The sequence below is a fragment of the Pleurodeles waltl genome, chromosome 2_2, assembly GCF_031143425.1.
Source record: "Pleurodeles waltl isolate 20211129_DDA chromosome 2_2, aPleWal1.hap1.20221129, whole genome shotgun sequence".
Lineage (NCBI taxonomy): Eukaryota > Metazoa > Chordata > Amphibia > Caudata > Salamandridae > Pleurodeles > Pleurodeles waltl.
In genome coordinates, this window is record NC_090439.1 from 756958304 (window position 1) to 756983331 (window position 25028).

The window sequence follows — 25028 nt, forward strand, 5'->3', positions numbered from 1 at the left end:
TTTGTTCGCTATCTGTTCTTTGATGTGTCCTCATGGAAAACAGTGTTTCTAAACTACAGAAGAGATGACAAAAATGAAGAGCACTCTGTAGTGAAATGAAGAAACATTGTTACCCTAGACACAATAAATAATCCTGATGAAGATTTTGACATTTGAGAATCAAATATTTTTTTCATGTTGTCACTTAGAAGCACAAAAATGCATCTATATGGCTGCATCCTTATTCACAGAATCAGTACTAGGTGATTTTACAAGGACGTGTTACACATTTGATACCATAAATGTCATGAATGCCTTCTATGATCTTAAGGTTGATGATAGGGGAAAAGGGAAGACATAGGTGATGGTGAGAAGTCATACCACAGTGGAACTCTCTCAATGTTGGAGCCATAAAACCTTTGCAGGTAGCTTTCCACTATGCTGTTTATTTACATAAAATAAGTATTGGTGTCCGCCTGTTTACATGGTGGTCAATGAGAAGCGTTTAATCCCAAACTTCATGGTTTTTTTTTGTTGGGATTAATGGAATTTCCAAACAGGAGCAGTATGAAGTCCAAATTCTATGATGCACTCATCCCAACCCAGGCTGATTTCTATCAGTGAAAAAGTATTCTGGCATAGATGTATTGGAATAGATTTATGCTTAAATTATAGTTCTAGAATGTTAGACCTGAATCCTTGCTGTGGTTTTCCCCAAAGGTTTTTGCCTTCTGGCCTCCTATTTGCTGGCTTCGTATTTGCTGGTGGTAGGACCCAGGGCACTTTTCCACTGCCGACCATTGCTAAAGTGCATGTGCTCCTTCCCTAAAATATGTTACTATTGACTTATCCACAATTGGCATATTTAATTTGCTTTGAAGTCTTTAATAAAGTTCACTACATTTGCTCAGGGCCTTTAACTGAAATGCACTGGTGGGCCTGCAGCACTGATTGTTTCTGTCACCCACTTCAGTAGCCTTTTAAATATGATTCAGGAATGCCATTGCAGAGACTGTGTGGGCAGTTTTTCACTACCATGTGGAACTGGAAAGTTAACCTCTTGCCATACCTAAAACTTCCTTTTTAATACGTGTCACCCCTAAGGTAAGCCATGGATCACCCCAAGGGCAGGGTGCAGTGTATTTTAAAGGTTGAACATGTACGTTTAGGTTTGACATGTCTTAAATTTGTTTTTCACTACTGCAGGGCCTATCTCTCTCATAAATTGACATTGGGATTGCCATGTTAAATTTTTTAAGTGTAATTTCCAGTTGGGAAGAGATGAGACACCAAAGTTTGCTGTCTCTGAATCACAATTAAAAATGACAACTTAAAATTACAATTTATGGTGAAGTCGCATTTTAAATTGTAATTCTGAAAATGCTATTTTTAGAAAGTTGGCATTTTCTTACTTTAAATCACCTACTGCTTTCTGTGTGTCTCTGAATGCACATCTGGGTGGGTGAAAGCTGTGCTCTTGTGCACTCCTTCCAAACAGCCACACCCAAAGAGAGTGAGGTGTGACTGAATGTCCATCTGCATTTTGATGGTCCATCCTGGGCAGGATGGGAGGAAGAGCTAACACACCTGAATAGGCCGGGCCCTTAGCCCTCTCAAATGGCTGTGTAATCCCCGTAGTGTGTCGGAAGCCACCGAAGGAAGGACAGGGGCTTTGTGCACTTCAAAGGCTTCTCTTTGAAGTCTCCCCCACTTTGAAGGCACTACTGCGTAAAAGAACCTCAGGGCATTCTGCCAGGAAGGACTGCTGTACTACTGAAGGGACCATCACTTTGCTGGAACTCTGGTGGACTTTGCTGGGTTCCTGCTTTGCTGTGTCTGCCCTGCTGCCTGCTGCTCTCCTTGTCTACGAGTGAGAAGGACAGAGTCCGCATCTCTGTATCACCAGAACCAAAGTGACTCTAAGGGCTTGCTGGTTTGCCTCCTGTTCTGAAGTTTCATGGGCATGAAAAAGTTCACTCAGCTTTCCTACAGCATCTCAACTTTGCGAACTGTGAGTCCTACCCTGCCAAGTGGTGCCAATCCAGTCCTGGGCCCTTGGAAGTGGGTATTATAGCTGTCTTCTACAGAAATCCATGCATTGTAATCACCGTGCTTATCAGAACCACCACTTCTGTCCTTCACGCTGATGCATTACCACTGCAACTGAGGAAAAACGACATCGCAGCACACACTGGGGAGCTCGGAACTGGTGCATTGCCCTAAGCCCCGATGCATTGCCTTTGCATCACCCACTGTGCAGCTGAGCGACACATTGCCTTTAATGCAAAGAGTTTGACACCCGCACTTCAAATACATCACATAAACAACTATGGGGCTCGATGACAAGAACTGACGCATCGCCTTTGCAATGTCCCCTCTGCTCCTTGCATCAGATCTTTGACATTGATGCAACTCTCCACATGAGGATATTTTTTCCGTGGGACAAGGTTGGTATCTGTAGCCAACCTGTGCTCCATTGCAGTCACCCTGAACATTAGGATATACCCCAGTCTAGCGTGACCAGATACTGTAGTCCAGGTTGGCCTTTTAAGTTTCTAAGCACTATATTGAAAGATATCTCAACTTCTACTTGTTGGAATTTTGTTGTTTTGGTCTTGTTTGCTTAATTAAATTAAGTGCTTGTTTTCTAACTGGGTGTGAATTATTTTTGTGAGGTGTTTTCACTGTTGTACTGATGCACAAATATTACACATTGCCTCTTAGGTTAAGCCTGCCTGCTCTGTGCCAAGCTACCTGATGGTGAACACAGGCTAACTTATGGTGTGTAACTGACTTACACTGACTAGAATTGTGGTTCCTGCTTGGACAGGGTGCATAACTCTGCCAATTATAAACCCAATTTTTAGCACAGGATGACATGTTTCATGTATGTGCATGCTTAGAACGGTTGCTCTGAGACTGTAGTAGACGCACATCTGTTTTTGGAGTCATGATAATTTCTTTGTGAACTGAGTTTTAATCTTCTAAGGTTTTTGATGAATTATGGTTATGTCTGGAGTGTACAAAATCTAATATTAATTATTTGGAAAGCAGATGTTAAAGTGCTAGATTGTCTTATGGAGATCCCGGTCCAGGTTGCACGATTGAAAGTGGACTTCCATTTTGCTCATGGGGGAAAGGGCTTGCTTGAGTATTTGGCACATCAAGGCTTGATAGAATGTGAAAGATGTCTGCACTTCATTCTAAATATGGTAAACAAACTAGCTTCTACGTAAGAAATGAAAACATATGAATGAGCAAGAAAGAAGCACAGCTAAATGTAACATGATTTCTAAATTATCTCAAAAGACATGGAGTTACATAAAAGAGTTTGACATGTGTCATGTGATCCAGTTACGATAGTCTCAGGTAGTGCATAGGCAAAAGTATCAGCGCAACTATGTTTACATTTCATAAGAGTTTTTCTCCTGGTTCTTTAAATAGGATGGTATTTGTGGGATACTGTGTACTCCGAAAGATGTTATAGATTGCGCAAAGCATAATGAAAGCATCAGAACATTACTGCCAAATATTGCGAAGGTAGAAAAACCTGATAGATGTTGGAAATAAACTCTGAAGGCCGAATCTCCGTGCTACAATTTGTAAAACATTGAACGATTCCCAATTATTATTATTTGAGTGCCATTAAATAAAATACTTTTATCAGTGTTATTATAAACATTTGTTTGCATTGATTGACTGTTTCCTGTTAGATCGGCCAATGTAAAATTAAGGCAAGGTAATTTTTATGGCACTCAAATGCCACTGTTTTCAAACTCTGAAATCTGTACTATTTGCTTTTTATGTTTGTATATTTTTTTTACCATGTATTTATTGTTCTTTAGCTTGTGAATTATTTTTCATGATACATCTGAGTGCTGATTTTCTTTGTAAATGATTATTCCTTTTTCATTACTTTGATTGAAAGAGCAAATGAAGCAAACTAAATTAAACACATCAATAACTTCAACGGGCAAGCCATCTGAGCTACAGGAAGTACTAGCCAAAGGCAGTGACCTGGGTGAAAATAATGAAGGTGTGGTTGGCAGTACTGGAATGGAGAAAACAACTGGTGAGTCGGGGGAAGAGTGGCGGGCTAACTAGCCGGAATTTTGAGGAAGCACCACAACATTTTCAGATATGAAAATATATGTCCTGCTGCATCAGTTCTACTACACCCCCTTTAGTATTAAAATATTACATGATATTTTCTTCAAAGCTACCTGTAATTCTTTGTATATATGTGTAATATTGCACTGTAAAATTACTAGATTGACTCCATTTATTAAAGCATTTTTTGGGGCAGAACATGCCTCACCCTCGAAAAAGAAACATCAGGACTGCCTTATTACATTTTTTAAGTGTAATATCCAATTGGGGAGAGATGGTACCCCCAGGTTTGGTATCTCTGGAATCACAATTTAAAATAACAACAACTTATTTTGCAATCAGATTTTAAATTGTAATTCTGAAAATGCAACTTTTAGAAATAATCTAGTGCCTTCTCCCTGTCTCTGAATACACGCCTCGCTGGGTGACAGCTGTGCTCTTGTGTATTCCCTCCAGACAGCCACACACAAAGATAGTGTAGGTGTGACTGAGTGCTCATCTGCATGTTGATGGCCCGTCCTGGGCAGGATGGGAGGGAGGAGCTGAAACACCTGAATAGGCTGAGACCTCAAAAAGGACATGAACCCCTGTAGTATCTGGAACAGGGAAGGAAGGGCAGGGACTTTGATCACTTCAAAGGCCACTCTTTGAATTCTCCCCCCTCTTCAAAGGCATTACTGGACATAAGTACTAGACCCAAGGCATGACCAAATTAGTACATTTCTGGACTTGAGGACATTCTGCCAGGAAGAAGGACTGCTGTGTTGCTAAAGGGGCTGTCACTCTGCTAGACTTTGTTGGATTCCTGCTTTGCTGTGCCTTCCTTGCTGCCTGCTACCTTCTTTTCCTGGGAGTGAGAAGGACTGGACCTGCATCTCTACATCCCCAGAACCAAAGTGACTTTAAAGGCTTGCTGGCTTGCCTCCTGCTCTGAAATCTCAGAGACATCAAAGGTTTCGTTCACCTCTGCTACAGCTGCTAGACTCTCAACTGTGAGTCCTGTCCTGCCAAGAGGAGCCAGTCCATCCCTGGGCCCTTGAAAGTGCATTCTGCAGCTGTTCTCTAAAGAAATCCACGCATCGTCATCACTGAGCTGATCAGAACCACTGCATTCCCCCTTTGCATCGGCCCCCCTGCTCCTTGCATCAATCAATCAATCAGGAATTTGTAAAGCGCACTACTCACCCGTGAGGGTCTCAAGGCGCTGAGGAAGGGAGGGAAAGAAGTGGGGGAGGTGTTGCTACTGCTCCAACAGCCAGGTCTTGAGAAGCTTCATGAAGGTAAGGAGGGGTGCGATGACAGAGCTTGCTTTGTTGAGAATGTAGTGAGGGTAGGGGTCAGATGGAGAGCCAGAGTGGATGATGTTAATTATTTTGATGTTGTTGTCATTGATGGGGGTCCAGGAGAGCAGGAGTTTGGTCGGAGTTGAATCTGTGGTGTTGGTGGTTGCCGAGGGGGGCTGGGTGCTGAAGCTGTCGTGGATGTCTGCAATCTTGCGGTGGAAGTAGGAGGCTAGAGAGTCACAGAGGTCTTGGGATGGCAGGATGGCTTTGGCATTGGAGCTGGGTTTGGAGAGTTCCTTCACAACGTTGAAGAGGTCCTTGTGGCTGTGTGCGTTGTTGTTGATTTGGTCTTTGAAGGCGGTTCTCTTGAAGGCTCGGATGAGTTGAGGGTGTCTGCGGATGGCGTTTTTGAAGGCTATGTGGTTGTCCAGAGTCTGATCTTGGCACCACTTTCTTTCGAGTCTTCGGCAAGTTTGCCTGGATTCGTGGAGATCGGCGGTAAAACAAAAGGCCTTTCTGTCGGTGCGTCTGTTGGAGGGCTTCTTGATTGGGGCGAGAGTATTGGCACAGGAATCGACCCATTGCCTGAAGTTGCGGGCAGCTGCATCAGCATCTGTGGTGTCGATGGGTGGGTTCCAGGAGAGTGTCACTGTTAGACTTTTCATCCTTGGCTTGGTCTCCCTTAACTTTTTGCCTCTGTTCCCCAGGTTGTTGATGTGTGCTGGACTCTGATTTTACTGTTTTTGTTACTCTGGGCACTTTACCACTGCTAACCAATGCTAAAGTGCAAGTGCTCCTTTACAAAATGTGTATGTGATTGGTTTATCCATGATTGGCATATTTGATTTATTAGTAAGTCCCTAGTACAGTGCACTAGAGGTGCCCAGGGCCTGTAAATCAAATGCTACTAGTGGGCCTGCAGCCCTGCTTGTGCCACCCACATAAGTAGCTCTGTAATCATGTCTCAGACCTGCCACTGCAGTGTCTGTGTGTGCAGTTTTAACTGTAAATTCGACTTGGCAAGTGTACCCACTTGCCAGGCCTAATCCTTCCCTTTTCTTACATGTAAGACACCCCTAAGGTAGGCCCTAGGTAGCCCCAAGGGCAGGGTGCAGTGTATGGTTAAAGTAGGACATATAGGCGGTCATTCTGACCCTGGCAGTTGAAAACCACCAGGGCAGAGTGCCGCGGAAGCACCGCCAACTGGCTGGCGGTGCTTCATGGGCAATTCTGACCGCGGCGGTAAAGCCGCGGTCAGAAAAGGGCAACCAGCGGTTTACCCCTGCCCCAAAGAATCCTCCATGGCGGCGCTGCTCGCAGCACCGCCATGGGGATTCCGACCCCCTTGCCGCCATCCTGGTCCTGGCGGTAAAAATCGCCAGGAACAGGATGGCGGGAACGGGTGTCGTGGGGCCCCTGGGGGGCCCCTGCACTGCCCATACCACAGGCATGGGCAGTGCAGGGGCCCCCTAACAGGGCCCCATAATGATTTTCAGTGTCTGCATAGCAGACACTGAAAATCGCGATGGGTGCCACTGCACCCGTCGCACACCAGCAACTCCGCCGGCTCCATTCGGAGCCGGCTTCATCGTTGCTGGGGCTTTCCTGCTTTCTGCGCCTTTTCGGCACTTTGTCATTTTTCTAGGCCTCCTCGCCTTCGGAGCCTTTTTCCCGCTGCTTTTTGCCACTTTTTTCCCCCTACCCGCCCTCCTCCCGCCTCCCAGCTGACCCCGCCTCCCCGGCTACCCCTTAAATGGCGGCCGCTGCGAGGCAGTGGTAGCGACCCTCGACCCCAGGGTAGGTTGCTCCCCTGTCCTCACAGCGCCACCAGATCCAGATCCCCTGTTCTGCCTTCTCTTTTGCCTGCATCGCTGACTGTGCCCCGAGTGTCTGTGTTGCCGTTTGTCTGCGTTCGCGCTCCCCTTTTTTTCCTTCTGTATCCCCGAGTGCCTGTGCTGTGTGATCGCGCTCCCCTTTTTTCCTTCTGTATCCCCGAGTGCCTGTGCTGTGTGATCGCGCTCCCCTTTTTTCCTTCTGTATCCCCGAGTGCCTGTGCTGTGTGATCGCGCTCCCCTTTTTTCCTTCTGTATCCCCGAGTGCCTGTGCTGTGTGATCGCGCTCCCCTTTTTTCCTTCTGTATCCCCGAGTGCCTGCATCTTCTGAGTGCCACCCCCCTTGCCCTCCCGCCGTCTCCCCCTCGTTTTTCCTGCTTTCTGCGCCTTTTCGGCACTTTGTCATTTTTCTAGGCCTCCTCGCCTTCGGAGCCTTTTTCCCGCCGCTTTTTGCCGCTTTTTTCCCCCTACCCGCCCTCCTCCCGCCTCCCAGCTGACCCCGCCTCCCCGGCTACCCCTTAAATGGCGGCCGCTGCGAGGCAGTGGTAGCGACCCTCGACCCCAGGGTAGGTCACTCCCCTGTCCTCACAGCGCCACCAGATCCAGATCCCCTGTTCTGCCTTCTCTTTTGCCTGCATCGCTGACTGTGCCCCGAGTTTCTATGTTGCCGTTTGTCTGCGTTCGCACTCCCCTTTTTTTCCTTCTGTATCCCTGAGTGCCTGTGCTGTGTGATCGCGCTCCCCTTTTTTCCTTCTGTATCCCCGAGTGCCTGTGCTGTGTGATCGCGCTCCCCTTTTTTCCTTCTGTATCCCCGAGTGCCTGTGCTGTGTGATCGCGCTCCCCTTTTTTCCTTCTGTATCCCCGAGTGCCTGCATCTTCTGAGTGCCACCCCCCTTGCCCTCCCGCCGTCTCCCCCTCGTTTTTCCTGCTTTCTGCGCCTTTTCGGCACTTTGTCATTTTTCTAGGCCTCCTCGCCTTCGGAGCCTTTTTCCCGCCGCTTTTTGCCGCTTTTTTCCCCCTACCCGCCCTCCTCCCGCCTCCCAGCTGACCCCGCCTCCCCGGCTACCCCTTAAATGGCGGCCGCTGCGAGGCAGTGGTAGCGACCCTCGACCCCAGGGTAGGTCGCTCCCCTGTCCTCACAGCGCCACCAGATCCAGATCCCCTGTTCTGCCTTCTCTTTTGCCTGCATCGCTGACTGTGCCCCGAGTGTCTATGTTGCCGTTTGTCTGCGTTCGCGCTCCCCTTTTTTTCCTTCTGTATCCCTGAGTGCCTGTGCTGTGTGATCGCGCTCCCCTTTTTTCCTTCTGTATCCCCGAGTGCCTGTGCTGTGTGATCGCGCTCCCCTTTTTTCCTTCTGTATCCCCGAGTGCCTGTGCTGTGTGATCGCGCTCCCCTTTTTTCCTTCTGTATCCCCGAGTGCCTGCATCTTCTGAGTGCCGCCCCCTTGCCCTCCCGCTGTCTCCCCCTCGTTTTTCCTGCTTTCTGCGCCTTTTCGGCACTTTGTCATTTTTCTAGGCCTCCTCGCCTTCGGAGCCTTTTTCCCGCCGCTTTTTGCCGCTTTTTTCCCCCTACCCGCCCTCCTCCCGCCTCCCAGCTGACCCCGCCTCCCCGGCTACCCCTTAAATGGCGGCCACTGCGAGGCAGTGGTAGCGACCCTCGACCCCAGGGTAGGTCGCTCCCCTGTCCTCACAGCGCCACCAGATCCAGATCCACTGTTCTGCCTTCTCTTTTGCCTGCATCGCTGACTGTGCCCCGAGTGTCTGTGTTGCCGTTTGTCTGCGTTCGCGCTCCCCTTTTTTTCCTTCTGTATCCCCGAGTGCCTGTGCTGTGTGATCGCGCTCCCCTTTTTTCCTTCTGTATCCCCGAGTGCCTGTGCTGTGTGATCGCGCTCCCCTTTTTTCCTTCTGTATCCCCGAGTGCCTGTGCTGTGTGATCGCGCTCCCCTTTTTTCCTTCTGTATCCCCGAGTGCCTGCATCTTCTGAGTGCTGCCCCCCTTGCCCTCCCGCCGTCTCCCCCTCGTTTTTCCTGCTTTCTGCGCCTTTTCGGCACTTTGTCATTTTTCTAGGCCTCCTCGCCTTCGGAGCCTTTTTCCCGCCGCTTTTTGCCGCTTTTTTCCCCCTACCCGCCCTCCTCCCGCCTCCCAGCTGACCCCGCCTCCCCGGCTACCCCTTAAATGGCGGCCGCGCCGCTGGCGCGCCGAAGGCGCTCCTAAGGCAAGCCCGTCTGCGCCCGTCCGCGCCTGGACCGCGCACAGCGCCCGAACCCCTGGCCCCCGCGCCCCCGCCTGACCTACGATTCCGCCACCCTCGTCAACCTCAACCCCGGCCGCACTCCGGGCTGCCACCGCGCCCACCCCAAACGGACCCACGGACCCTTCACCTGCAGCAACTGTCACTTCACCTGCCGACGGACCAGCACCGCTCCCGCCAAGAACGACCCCCCCGGAAGCTATCTCCACTGCATCCTGGTCAACACCCGATCCGTCCACAGGCACGCCATCGAACTGTGGAACCTCCTCAACTCTACGAACCCGGACATCGCCTTCCTCACCGAGACCTGGATGAATCCCTCCTCGGCACCCGACATCGCCATAGCCATCCCCGACGGCTACAAAATCATCCGGAAAGACCGCACCAACCGCATCGGAGGAGGCATCGCCATCGCACACAAAAACTCCATCCGCATCTCAACCGACACCGACAACTCACTCCCCGACGCCGAACATCTCCACTTCACGATCCACAGCGACCCCAAGACCACCCTCAGAGGCACCCTCATGTACAGACCACCAGGACCCCGCACCAAGTTCAGCGAAGACATCGCAGATTTCGTCAACCCTCACGCACTCTCGTCCACCGACTACATCCTCCTAGGAGACCTCAACTTTCACCTGGAGAACCTCACCGACAACAACACCACTGCCTTACTGGACAACCTCGCCAACCTGGGACTGAATCAGCTAGTCAACACCCCCACCCACTACGCCGGACACACGCTCGACCCCATCTTCTCCTCCAGCAAACACATCACCTTCAGCCACACCACCGAACTCACCTGGTCGGACCACAGCTGCGTCCACTTCATCTTCAAGAAGACCACTGTGCACCACCACACCCAGCAACCACCAAGAAGACACTGGAATCGTATCACCATGGATCAGCTCGCATCAACCCTCTCCCAGAACCGACCCACCAGCACCACCGACCCAAACGAAGCCACCAACAACCTCACCAACTGGATCTCCGACTGCGCCAACCTCCTGGCCCCCCTGAAAACTCAAGCCAGCACCAACAACCACAAGAAAAACTCCTGGTTCACCCCCGACCTCAAGGACTCCAAGAAAGAATGCCGCGCCCGCGAGAAGACGTGGCGCCTCAACCAGACCGAAGAGAACATGTCAGCTCTCAAGGACGCCACCCGCCAACACCACCAACACCTCCGCGCCGCACGAAAAACAGCCTACCGGAACAGACTTGACAACAACGCCCACAACAGCAAGGAACTATTTGGCATCGTCAAAGAGCTCTCCAACCCGGACGCAGAGAACAACTCCATCCCTCCATCACAGGACCTCTGCGACTCCCTCGCGACCATCCCTCCACCACAAGATCACCGACATATACAACAGCTTCCCGACCACCGACGCGAAACCCCCCCCGGAACCCGCTACCGACATCACCACCATCCTCACCTGGAGCCCAACCACCACCGAGAAGACCACCCACGTCATGAACTCGATCCACTCCGGATCCCCATCGGACCCCTGCCCGCACCACATCTACAACAAAGCCGACGACATCATCGCACCGCACCTCCGAGATGTCATCAACGCCTCCCTCACCACCGCCACCTTCCCGGAGAGCTGGAAACACGCAGAGCTCAACGCCCTCTTAAAGAAACCCACAGCAGACCCCACCGAACTCAAAAACTTCCGGCCCATCTCTCTCCTGCCGTTCCCCGCCAAAGTGATTGAGAAAATTGTCAACACTCAACTCACCAACGCCCTGGAAACCAACGACTCCCTCGACCCCACACAGTTCGGTTTCAGGACCAACCACAGCACCGAAACCGCCCTCATCGCAGCCACGGATGACATCAGAGCCCTGACCGACAAGGGTGAGACCGTGGCCCTCATACTCCTGGACCTCTCCGCAGCCTTCGACACAGTCTGCCACCGCACCCTGATACGACGCCTCAGCAACGCCGGCATCAGAGGCAAGGCCCTCGAATGGATCATCTCCTTCCTCTCCGGAAGGACTCAGAGAGTCCGCCTGCCCCCCTTCAGATCCACAGCCACGGAGATCATCTGCGGCGTACCTCAAGGATCCTCCCTCAGCCCCACTCTCTTCAACATCTACATGACCCCCCTGGCGAACATCGCACGCAAACACGGACTCGACCTAATATCATACGCCGACGACACCCAGCTCATCTTATCCCTCACAAACAACCCCACCTCAGTCAGGACCAGATTACATGAAGGAATGAAGGAAGTGGCGAACTGGATGACAGACAGCCGCCTGAAACTGAACGCCGACAAGACGGAGGTCCTCATCCTCGGCCCCACTCCCACCGCATGGGACGACTCCTGGTGGCCCCCCGCCCTAGGCAGCACTCCCCAACCCACCGACACGCGCGCAACCTCGGCTTCATCCTGGACTCATCCCTCACCATGACCAGACAGGTGAACTCGGTGACCTCGGCATGCTTCAACACCCTACGCATGCTCCGCAAGATCTTCCGCTGGATCCCCACCGACACCAGGAAGACCGTCACCCACGCCCTCGTCACCAGTCGCTTGGACTATGGGAACACCCTGTATGCGGGCATCACCACCAAGCTACTGAGGAAACTCCAACGGATCCAGAACGCTGCCGCAAGACTCATCCTGGACATCCCTCGCCACCACCACATCTCAGGACACCTGAAAAAACTCCATTGGCTCCCCGTCAACAAGAGGATCACCTTCCGACTCCTCACCCACGCACACAAAGCCCTTCACAACCTCGGACCCAAACTCATCAACAACCGCGTCTCCTTCTACACTCCTCCGCGCACCCTACGATCCGCCGGACAGGCCCTGGCAGCCGTACCCCGCATCCGCAAAGCCACCGCCGGAGGAAGATCCTTCTCTTTCCTGGCAGCGAAGACCTGGAACTCTCTGCCCAGCCACCTTCGCGCCATACCTGAACACCTCTCCTTCAGAAGGCAGCTCAAGACCTGGCTCTTCGAGCACTGACCCCCCCCCCAAGCGCCTTGAGACCCTTTATGGGTGAGTAGCGCGCTTTATAAATGCGAATGATTGATTGATTGATTGATTCCCGCTGGGCGGGCGGGCGGCCTTTTGGCGGTCGCCCGCCCGCCCAGCGGGAAAGTCAGAATGACCGCCACGGTCATTTGACCGCGGTGCAGTCTTCTGGCGGTCTCTGCCCGGCGCCCGCCGCCCGCCGCCCGCCGGGGTCGGAATGACCCCCATAGTATTGTGTTTTATATGTCCTGACAGTGAAATATTGCTAAATTCGTTTTTCACTGTTGCAAGGCCGTCCCTCTCATAGGTTAACATGGGGGCTACCTTTAAATCTGATTAAAGTGTAGATTCCCTTTGGGAGCGGATGGACATGTGGAATTTGGGGTCTCTGAGCTCACCATTTAAAAATACATCTTTTAGTAAAGTTGATTTTAAGATTGTGTGTTTGAAAATGACACTTTTAGAAACTGAGCATTTTCTTGCTTATACCATTTCTGTGACTCTGCCTGTTTGTGGATTCCCTGTGTGTGTCAGTTTGACAGTTGGGCTGGTTGCACCTCACACTAGACAGTGACACAAAGGGAGCTGGGGTGTAGCCTGCATATCCGGATGAGCCATCTGTGCTAGGAGGGAGAGGAGGAGTGGTCATTCACACCTGAAAGGGCTGTGCCAGCCCTCACACAATGCAGTCTCCAACCCCCTGGTGAGTGTCTGGGGCCTGGCCTGGGCAAGGCAGGATTTCACATTCCAAAGAGACTTTACTTTGAAGTAGGACTACTTCAAAGGAGAAATTGGGTATAAGAAGGGCACCCAAAACCACAGACTTTAGAAACACTTCTGGAACCAAGAGGAACCTCTTCCTGGAGAATAGCTGAATAGCTGAGGAAGAAGAGCTGCTCTGCCTGTGACTGTGCTTTGTGGAGCTATCCTGCAGTTGCTGCTTCTGCCAGAGTAAAAGTGCAAAGACTGGACTTTGTGTGCCTTCCATCTTGAGAAGAAATCTCCAAGGGCTTGATTTAGAGCTTGCCTCCTGTTTGAAGTCTCAGGGATAGCAAAGACTTCTCTCTGCCAGCACCTGGAGTCTCTGGAGAGACTCCTACTCTGCCCTGTGGTGCCCATCCAGTTCCTGGGACCCTGAAAGGAGAAGCTGGCAGCCTAAAGACAAGAAAATCCACGCACAGAGTGCCGTGCGGGGAAAAGATTGACGCAAATCCGATCTGCGGCTGAGAAAAACGACGCGCCGCCGGCTCCGCAGCTGAGAAATGATGCTTGCAGGAAACGCGACTGAAGAATCGACGCACGGAGCAGGAGAAACAACGCGCAGCATCGCTGACGGAGGCTGGGAGATCACAACCTGTGCTGCGGGATTTTCGGATCATCGTGCGGCTGGATTTTCGACTCGCGTACTGCCGTGCGGAGTTATTTTTGACGCACACCCGCCCGTGCGGGGTTATTTTTGACGCGCACCAGGTACATTTTCACTCTAGCAGCGCTAGTGTGTATCTAAACACTCTTTTTGATTTTTAATTGATAACTTGACTTGTGTATGGTGGATTTTTGTCGTTTTGGTCTTGTTTTGTTTAGATAAATATTTCCTATTTTTCTAAACCTGTGTTGTGTCATTTTGTAGTGTTTTCATTAAGTTACTGTGTGTGTTGGTACAAATACTTTACACCTAGCACTCTGACGTTAAGCCTACTGCTCTGCCAAGCTACCAAGGAGGTAAGCAGGGGTTAGCTGAGGGTGATTCTCTTTTACCCTGACTAGAGTGAGGGTCTTTGCTTGAACATGGGGTAACCTGACTGTCAACCAAAGACCCCATTTCTAACAGTCACGATAAGTTGGTCTTCGCTGACCTTGTTCCAATTGCGGTGGGGGATCCTTTGTGGATGATGGTGTGTTGTGGGTTTCTTGAAGGAGAAGTGGATGCAGCAGTGATCTGTCCAGTGGAGTTCAGTGGTGTGGCTAAAGGAGACGTGATTGCAATAGGGTTGAGTGTGTGTCCTGCAGAGTGGGTCGGTGTCGTGACAAGCTGTTTGAGGCCGAGGTTGGAGAGGTTATCGAGCAGGGTGGCGGTGTTGTTGTCGTTGGTGTTCTCGAGGTGAAAGTTTAAGTCCCCGAGGAGTATGTAGTCAGTGGATGCGAGAACGTGAGTGCTGATGATGTCGGTGATGGAGTCGCTAAACTGCTGTCGGGGGCCGGGAGGCCTGTAGATGAGGGTCCCTCAGAGGGTGGTGTTTGGGTCAGTGTGGATCTGGAAGTGCAGTGCTGAGGGTGTCTTCGGTGCTGGACGTGATCCTGAGGGTGTTCTTGTGGATGATGCCGATGCCTCCTCCTGGTTTGTTGGAGCGGTCCCTGTGGGTGATCTTGTAGCCATCCGGGATCAGATATTCGACATTGGCACAAACCTCCATGCAAGGTATTTTTTCAGTGGGATGTGATTTCTTTGCATGAAACATCATGATTTTGTTTGTTTTGTGCAAGGGTCATGTGCTTACGTCATATTCATGCACTCCCTCTTGATGTATAGTTTAAATTGTTATGCAAGATTACTTCTTGATGTTTATACTGTGAATTGTCTTATGAATGCCAGCATTATGTGAATTTAGCTGTGCTCATGATATTGAACAAATGATGAGTGTGGTAATGAGAATGTACTTTAGAGAGATTCATTTTTCACATGCAAGGGAAGTAGTGGCATGATATGTGCTATTCTACATTTGGGTACTTTTTAGGTTGTTCATGGTTTGACTGCCCTGACATAGCTTAGCCCTTCCATGTGTGACGTATTGGTGTTTTAAGGCTTTGGTTGATTTGTATGCAAATTATACTTCTCTTAGATATTTGATTTGTGTATTTACTGCAACCTACCAAAATATTTTGGCATAATGGTGTAACTGAGTCACTGGTTGGCTTTGTTTGTTTCTTTATGTGACTAACAACCAGTCATGTGTGGGGCTTCTGCCATTAGGTTCTAGGCATCAACTCCATTTTATGTTTTGTTAGCATTTTGGCTGTAGTTGCTTGCCCGTACTTCAGGTTCCAAAAATACACTATTGCATTGTTCCCATGGTTTAATTTGTTTTCTGCTTTGGATACAGTGAGCAATGTGGAATCAGCTTTGGTATTTTCATTATTTCTTTAATTTAACACTGGAAACAACCTGTGTTCAAGAAAATCAAAGATTATGTTGGATATTCACTTGTATATTTATTCCTTGTGGGTGTATAGCCTCTTTGAAAGAGGTATTATGGTATTGGCACCCTCAAGTGGCAATTATTTTAGCCAGACAGTGCTACATTAAGGTAATGGTAGTCACCTAGAGAGAGCTATTTGTTTTAGGGTGGAGTCCTGTTGGTATTGGTTTTCCTCACTGCCCTGTTGCTGATCCACTCATGTCTTCAGGCTACTTGGCACTGAGGTTGATTTTTTCTAAAGTAGTTACTCTAGTTAGTCACTTGGTTCTGCCTTCTGCTTGACCCTGTTCGTTTTTGCAAGGTAATAGTGGGAATTTAGCTTTGGGAGGAGCACTATGTGTATCCTATTACGCTGTGCATCCTCTTTGATTGGTTTTTGGAAAGTTTATTTTGGATAATTTTTCCATTCTTTGGCATAGAGAACCTGGGTTATGGTAGAAGCTTTCTCACTTTTTCCTCTCATTCTAGCAATAAGAGCAGAAACCATGGTAGAACTCAACAAACATTTTACAACACTGATGAGGAAATCTGCAGGATGATTATATCTTCTCTTTGATCAAAAAGGACATCCTAGACTATCTATCTGGCCTTCAGAAGAGGAATGGTGGTTCACCTGCTCCTAGAAACACCTCAGTTTGGAATCGAGGCATGCCTGGTTCTTTAGTTCTCAATATGTTGTCATTAGAACTTATCATGAAGCAAATATTCTTTGGTTCTTAAAAGTGGAAAAAAGACCTTGGGGCCAAGTAATTGTGTGTTAGCTAGGTGAAGTAATGATTTTTAAAATGTCCTTTATTCCCAAAGTTGCAAACCTGTCCTGTAGATAAAAACAGGTTTTTGCAGATTCCCTCCATGTTGTGCCGGCATTTGGACTCGAGCTGAGCTGCAGGGTTTTGACCATGAATGTGCATTGGAGCCTGCTAACCAGGCCTTAATGTCAGTACTCTCTCTCTAAATATGATGAATGTGAGTTGGTATCACCAATTAACAAGGACTGTAACCCCTTTTTAAGTCCTTGGTAAATGGTACCAGTGATTCCCAGGGCTTGGGAGTTAAAGAGGCCATCAGGGCCTTAAGCACTATTTGCGCCATGCTGAGTGACCCACGTAAACAGGTTACAGCAGGCCTGCAAATGCAGACTGCAGAAACAGTGCAAACTGCTCCAACTCAACTTTGCCCTCACCATGAGAAGGAAGGTCAAAATATTACTTTAAATATATGGCAGTCACTTTTAGGGTAGGCTTCCTAAGCCCAGGAGGTAGGGTGCATTATATTAAAGGTGTGGACTTATAAGTGCCACTTTATATGTCCCTATGGTGGTCTACTTCCATTAAAGGCTACTGTAAGTGTACAGGGAGTCTTAGGCTAACATGGGCAGGCACCTGGGCATCAGGAGGTCACCAACTCCATTTGGTCCTGCTGAAGTATGTCATGTTTGCTATCAAACAACTTGTTGCAATAAACCTGACTTTATTTCAATGTCCGATTTAATGTGACTACCTTAGAGTTGGCTTCCTTGGAGGTTACCCACTTGGTTGCCCCAGCCTCTCCTGTGCCCTGTTTGGCAGCCTGCAGCTGCTGCCACCAAGGCCGAAATCGGACCCCCTGCCAGCAGGTGTGAACACTCCCAGGTATTAGAAACAAATGCCTGCCAGGGCAGGAGGTGTCACCTCCCTCCTTGACAGAATGACTAGTGAAGTAGCACATGAAGGTGGTGAGCCTGAAAGCCTGAAAGCCCACACTGCCTCTGATATGCAAGCAGACTGACTCCCAAAGGAGGACAAAGCCATCCTTCTGCCCCCAAGCACATTTGCAAGTTATGTAGTAAGAAGGTGCACACCCCCAAAAGAGTAGCCACACCCCTAGGGTGATCTACCTGATCTGTACAGCTGAGGATGGTTCTGCCATTTTGAAAAGTGACAAACTAGAGGGTTCTGAGTGGAAAAGGTGGTACACACCCCCAGATGTGGTCACCTCAGGGGCAAGTTAGCCACTGGGGCTAGTAGCCCATTGGCTCCCGGCACCTATTAGAGCAGAATTTGAGAAAAAATAATTTTAAAATCTCTGCTTACTATTGGACCCTGGGCAATGAATCTTTGTGGCAGGTAAGCAGGAAGCTGCAAATAAAAACATTAACAATCCTAAATCGTTTTTAACTTCATTTCTTTATAGGAGTCATTGATGAGAATTGGAAGAAAGTTGAATATTTTATTATCAATTTTCTTAATTTCTCATCTTTATATATATATTATTTCTACTGTGCACCAAATATTTTGTTAATTAAAAACACCCTCGCACACTCCGAAAAAACCCCAACCCTGGACCCTGGCACCAGAACTTCAGATCTGATTTGACTAGCAACGAAGGTCAAAGAAGAGACTGAGACGGCAACTTCAGGACCTGCACAAAGCAAAGGCACAATACTCGCAACCTGTGGCAACCACCCTGCAAGTGCATGACTGCGACTCGTCCCTAACTAGAGACCAGTTCCAAAGGCAAGAGGAACTTCTCTGAGCACCAAAGGCAGCTCCAGAACTTCCTTAGGCTAAAGGTACTAGTCCCCTGAAGCTGGCAGGTAAAAGCATGCTCCCAGAAACAAAGAATCACTGGTCATCAGGCGCTGAGGGAATCTCCCCCAAAAAATGGTCTAGTGCGTTGCGGAAAATGTAGTCCTGATTTCCAGAAAGTTTCAGGTGGCTACTGTTTTCCCCCAGACTCCAGGACATTGAAGTAACCGTACTTTGAGTTTGCTGCTGCCAAGGCTTGTGGGTGATGAGACCAGCTACCACTACCTTTGTTCAACATTGCACCTCAAGGGAACTCCACAGCACCTTCAGCCATCCACCTTGGTGGCTCTGTTGTCAAGCTTTGGCATCCATTTCCTTACCACCACCGTCTAAGTGGTAAACCCAGCACCCACAGCTCCCATGTTCAGTACCAAGGCCGCTGAGCTCCCGGGTTGTACGAGCTAGGTAAAGTTGCACTGCCTGGTGAGCCTTGTTCCAGGGACCCACGCCATCTTTATCCCCTGGAGTGTTCCCCTGAACTCAACCTGCAGATGACCAAGTGTCACTAGCTGTTTGATCCATTGACCGCAATGTTAAAGTTGGACAGTAGTGAAATGCACTGATTTATTTTCCCTTCTAAAATCCCAAACTTTGTTTATTTTGATACAATTGTGTTTGTTTTGGTGTCTAAATATATATAAAAACCAGATCTATTTTTATAAATTGGTGATGGATTTCTTTTGAGTTGTGTCTTTTACTTATCATGGTGATACTCTAAAATCATTAAAACATGTTCCTCTAGTAAAGCCTCACTGCTCTGTGCCACACTACCCGGAGTGAGCTCAGGATTTATTATTGTGAATCCAAAGGACCCAATTTGGAGCCCAGTTTGAAGTACTGTGGGAGCCTAACTCTCCTTACTGCATAATACTTCACTTTTCTACATGTCCATAGAGCCTTTACCAGTGGGCTCAAGGCATCTTCAAAGTTCCAATTAACTTTGCTGCTATAATTTTGCTGTGCCAGTTTCCCAGAGAATTCCCACACATGACTCCAACTGGCTTGAGCTGCTGTTGTGGGATGCTAGGTGGTGGATGCTCGACCTGGCATCCTTGACATTGTTTCCCCTGACTTTTTGCTTCCCAATTTTGACCTCCTGTTTTGCTGACTTCATTTATGCTGGCTCTAGACTTCTGTGCACTTTAACACTGCTGACCAAAAGTGCAGGTGCTCTGTACTCTAACCATGATGATATTGGATTATCCACAAAAGGCAGATTGAATTTACTTGTAAGTCCCTAGTAATGTGCGCTTTATGTGTCCAGGGCCTGTGAAGATTAAATGCTACTTATGGGTCTGTAGCACTGATTGCGCCACCCAGTACAGTAGCCCTTTAGACATGTCTCAGCCCTGCCACTGCAGAGACTGTTTGTGCATTTTTAAGCTAACTGCCATTTAAACCTGGTAAGTGCATCCATCCTTTTTAGTACATATATATCACTCCTAAGGTAGGCCCTAGCCAGCCCCAAAGGCAGGGCACAGTACTTTAGAAAAGCTGGAAATGTACTGTTAAGTTAAACATGTCCTGGTAGTGAAAAATTATTAAGTATGTTTTTCACTACTGCAAGGCCTATCACTCCCATAGGCTAACATTGGGATTACGTTGATCCAGTTTTTAAGTATAATTTCCAATTGGTAAAAAACTGAAATTTCGACTTTGTTGTCTCTGGACTCACAACTTAAAATCCAACTTATGGCAAAGTCTGATTTCAAATTTAAAAAGTCTGAAAATGCCAATTTTAGAAAGTTGACATTTGTTCTTACTTCAGCCATTCTCTGCCTCTGTCTGTCTCTAAATACACATCTGGGGGGGGGGGGGGGCGACAACTTTGCTTTCAGCATTCCCTCTAGACAGTAACACAAATGGAGCTGAGGTGTGCCACTTACATCCTGATGGCCCACCACCAGTCTGATTGGTCTTCCTGGGCTAGATGGGAGGGAGAAGAATCTGAATAGGGCTGTGCCTGTCCACTCTTAAAGAGCTGCATAAACCGCTGTAGAGTTTCTGGAGCCTGGAAAGGAAGGGCATGGACTTTATCCACTTCAAATGCCTTTCTTGGAAGTCTTCCCACTTCAAAGGCACAACCGGGTATATGTACTGGACCCCAAGCCCCACCAAATCAGTACACTTCTGGTTCTGAGTACATCCTGCCAAAAAGAAGGACTGCTGTGCTGCCAGGTGGGACTGCCACTCTGCTGAACTGCTTTGCTGTGTTGCCTACTGCCTCTTTCCTTGCAGTGAGAAGGCAGGACATTGTCCAAGAACCTAAATGACTACAAGGGCTTGCAGACTTGCCACTTATTTTGAAGTCTCAGTGCCATTAAAGACCTCCTTTAACCTTGTTTCAGCTACTGGACTCTGCCAACTGTGAGTCCTGCCCTGCCAAGAGGTGCAAATCCAGTCCTGGGCCTTCAAATTGTGATTTGCAACTGTTTTCCTGCAAAAACTGATGCATTGCAGCGGTTGTGTAGATCAAAACTGCCATATCTCTCCTCTATGCTGATGCATAGCAGCGGGTGCTGAGGTCAACCACAACTGCGTGCCTCTGGATTGACCCATCACCACCAGCCTTTGTGCTTTGCCCTGACATTACCAGGTGAAGTGCACAATGACACACATTGACTTCATTGGCAAGTGCTCCAAGCCGCACCTCAAGGACACTGATTTGACGACTGCGCAGCCCAATGTTTCTGTATTCCCGGACTGCATGGGGTGGAACCAAGGCATTCATTCGCATTGCCTCCTCAATTAACCTTCATCCAAGGTACTTTTCAGCGGGCCCTGAGTGGGACCTGTATCCAGCCTGACTCCACCGCAGTCAGCCTAAACTTTGAATTTATCCTGGTTTAGCACAATCTGAAGTAACCTTTAAGCTCTATGAACTTCTAAGCACTATATTGGAGTTTATTCTTTAAAAATTCATATCTCAAGTTCTGCTTATTGGATGGTGGTGTTTTCACTGTGTTACTGTAATTTAAGTGTTGCACAAATACTTTAATCATTGCCTCTTAAATTAAGCCTGACTCCTCTGTGGCAAGTAACCTGAGTGTGGGCACAGGTTCATTTAGTTTGTGTATCTGACTTACCCTGATAGGATTGTGGTCCCTACTTGGACAGGGTGCAAACCTCTGCTAACTAGAGACCCAGTAGACCATAACAAAAATATAGCTGTTTCCAGGAGGTCCCTCAAAGAAATTAATTGACAACATTAGAGCACAGGAGAGACACAAAGAGAGTGCTTAATTTGAGCCACAGTCACTTAGTTTTGGGGACCGTCACTCATTTTTCGTCATCAAACATTTCCAGAGAGCAAGATAGGAAAAACACACAATCGGGAAAAACAGAGGAAGAGAAAGACTGAAATCCTGTGAAAAAGGGAGAAAGTAGGAACCTGCAGTACTGAGATAAAGGTGGAGGGAGTGTCTGGCAGTGCTTTAAAGAGGCCTGGAGTGGATTCAGGACCTTACAGTCTTGGTATTCTATGCGCTGACATTTAATACTGCTAATCAGACCTCTCTGCAGTGCTTTGTGAACCAGTGAAACAGTACTCATTATTTTACAAATTAAGCACTGCACTAAGAGCCAATGACACAAAATCAGGTGGTTGCTATTATTACAGTTCCTCTGTCCATTTTTCTTTAAGTGCCATAGTTATTGGGTCTGATGTTTTCAACTTTGTATTTAAGTTCAAAAAGGTTTAGATGCACATAGTGAGAAAAACATAAGGTCCAATTATGAGTTTGGTGGCTGAACTGTCCGAACTCCAATACGGCAGAGGTGAGATGGCCATCAAGCTGGCGGCCTCACCACCGATGTATTACAATGTTTCCACCGGGCTGACAAGTGGAAACAACACATTACGACATTCCTGCCAATCAGCTGGTGGAAACAGTGTGGCAGCATAGGCCTCAGCTCCCCCAGGAATCTGAGGGCAATGCCGTCGCATACACACCCTCTGAAAGCGCACCGTCTGCCATAGCAGACAGTAAGCATTCCAAGAATGCTGACGGGGTGCCTATGCACTGTCCATGGCATGGTTGTGGGCAGTGCAGGGCCCCCCATGTGACGCCCAGATCTGCTTTTCTGCTTTTCTGCCAGCCTTTTCCTAGCGGGGACACCGTCATGAAAAGGCTGGCGGAAGGGAAAGTCATGACCAGCACGGCAGTGCCGAACTCAGCACCACGGTGGTTGACCACAACTTTCACCGCTGCCAATCCTTTGGGATCTGTGACCCCAGCAGAGGCAGCGGTCACCGAGGATCATAATCTGGCCGTCAGACCACCAGGATTGTGGTGGTCCGACCGCCACTGCAAATTTGGCGTTCTCAGGACTGTCAAACTTGTGATGAGACCCTTAGATTTTTGTGATGCCAGTTTCTTATGACAGCAACAGTAGCCTGTTTGTATTCCTTTCCCAATAATTTTTTCTTTTGTCAAAGATTATGCAAGAATTCTAACTTCATTATGGCTCACTCGCTTTCCAGGTGTGATACCTTAGAGTCACTTGACTTATCTGAACCTATTGCTGAAAGCATTAAGCCTTATTGGTTGGACCATAGGCAGCTTAGAATAATTTCTCACTGTTCTTCTAATGTACATTTTTTTTTCTCTATGAAGCGCCCAGTGGTCCTAGTGGAAATAAAATTAAATAAACACTTTGGTACCTATTTAGTATCTCCTTTTCCCAAGGAAACAACTCTTAATAGGATATGATGACCCATAGGAGGCTTTGTATCTGAGAGTGCAGTGCAGCATTGCTGCTCTTGATTCTTCTGTGACTCAACTATTATGAGACCCCCACATGTTAACCTTTATAGTTAAGTGCTTTATGTTTACTACAAAAAAGAGTGCATGAGTTTTTCTTTATTGAATGCCATTCAGAGGTAGACGTGTGAAAAATATCTATGAGAAGCATAGCTGCACAGCATGATGGAGTCATTTTGCTGAATTTATTTGCAGCAGGGACTGGAAAATGATGAGGATACCTCAGAAGGCCCCTGTATTTGATGAATCTCTAAACAGGCAAACAACAGTGCATTTTCTTCCATGACAATACATCAGAGAGTATAGAGATCACATTCTGTTGAATTACATATTATTTATGAAAATGTTGACTGCCATCCTGACTTCAAACTCAATCCATGTGCAGTTGTCTTTGAAAGCAAAAACAGAATGGCCCTGACATGCGGGGAGAGCACATGGTGAATATTTGATGATTTTTCATACCTGGGCCGGCATAGTGTGTATGTCATTACTGGCCATGAAAAAGTCTGAAAGGAATGACGTTTAAGAGGGCCATGTTCTCATCGGTGGATAGAAGCAAAATTAAATATATTCCTGATAGTAGAGCTTAATGGCCTCTCTAAAAAGAAAAAAACATTTCATGCTTAATTATTTACACTCAAGTAAATCTGTAATTTTTAGAGAGAACTGGAATGTATTAACGATTATGACATTATTTTTTATTAATAAAAAACCCCATAACAATGGCATCTTTATTCCACACAGACAACAACCAGTGAGCTATTTGTGTGTGTGTGTGTGTGTGTGTGTATGTGTGCGAGTGTGTCCTTTCAGGATTAGAGTGATGCATAAATTATGCAAAAAAGAACAGAGGACTCTGGGAAGTTCCCAAGTTTAGGCAGCTTCAGTAAGAAGCACCCTGTAGCACCAGCAACACTCTAGATTTGCTCACCTCAAATGTATGTTTTTGTAGCAAAGTTTTTAAGCATAGGATTAGCACAGTGCCATCCACACTGAGCTGTAAAATGACAAAAGCCTATCACCACTCCAGACACAGTATTACAGCTTTGGATTGTTAAAATACTACCCGAGCCACCCTGGAATGAGCAGAAGAAACCCCTGACATGCGTTTCACTCTCTTTATAGCTCTTCAGAGGGGTTTGGCGTTGCCAAACACAAGGGAGCACCAGTTTAAGTCAAAACAAAACCCTTTCAGGGTTAGAGTGATGCATACATTATTCAAAAAAGAACAGAGAACTCTGGGTAGTTCTAAAGTTTAGGTTGAGAGCAGCTCCAGTAAGGAGCACACTGCAACACCAGCGACACTCTGGATTTGCTCACATCAATGTCTGTTTTTCTAGAGAAGTTATATATCCAAAGGTTACAGGGACGTTATAGTTAGGCTCACATTTTAAACGTACCAAATCAAAGAAATTCACTTGCTATAGTTAGAGTTATCCCAAGTAAATCTAACTCGTGCCCTAAGGTAACTATATCTCGTGCCCCCTCCTTTTTTCATCAAAAAACTTCATCCAACCACCACTGCACACAGCCTTCAGCTGTGCACTGCAGCGGTTGGCCCCAGGCCCTGCAGCCCACCGCTATAACCATCCAACTCCATACTGCGCCTGGCCTTCTGCCATGCACAGCAGGGTTTGGCTGCAGGGCCTAGCCTGTGGCCAGGCCCTCAGGGACGGGGTTGGCCACAGGACCAGGCCTGCGGCCAACTCCTCTATGCACCCAGCCCCACACTACACAAGGCCTTTGGCCATCCGCAGCAGTAATTGGCAGCAGGCCTTCATGCTCCCCTCTGCCGGAGCCCCCTCCCCAGGCTGATCTCAACCCTGGGGACCCCTTACCCAGAGCCCAGTCTAAATATGTATTTATTTTTGTTGGGGAGGCGGGCCATGCAGCCCCCCTCCTCAGGCTGATCTCGGCCCCGGAGACTCCATCCGCCAGGACCTGGCCTAAATATTTTATTGTGTTTTGGGGGCCGTGCAACCCTCCTCTCCAGGCAAATCTTTGCCCCAGGACTCCCTTCCCGAAGACCTGCCTAAATATTTATTTTT

At 48.2% G+C, this 25028-nt stretch overlaps 1 protein-coding gene across 4 annotated transcripts in view; it reads left to right on the forward strand.

Moving 5' to 3' along the window:
• HNF4G (hepatocyte nuclear factor 4 gamma) overlaps positions 1 to 25028 on the forward strand; it is a 423834-nt gene that overhangs the window by 237800 nt on the left and 161006 nt on the right. For 2 of the 4 annotated variants that reach the window (XM_069220374.1, XM_069220373.1), the window contains exon 4: positions 3908 to 4051. The exons of the other annotated variants lie outside the window; for them this stretch is intronic. In XM_069220374.1, coding sequence (XP_069076475.1) covers positions 3908 to 4051 — 144 coding nt within the window. The remainder of the gene's footprint in view (positions 1 to 3907; positions 4052 to 25028) is intronic. 4 annotated transcript variants of the gene reach the window in all.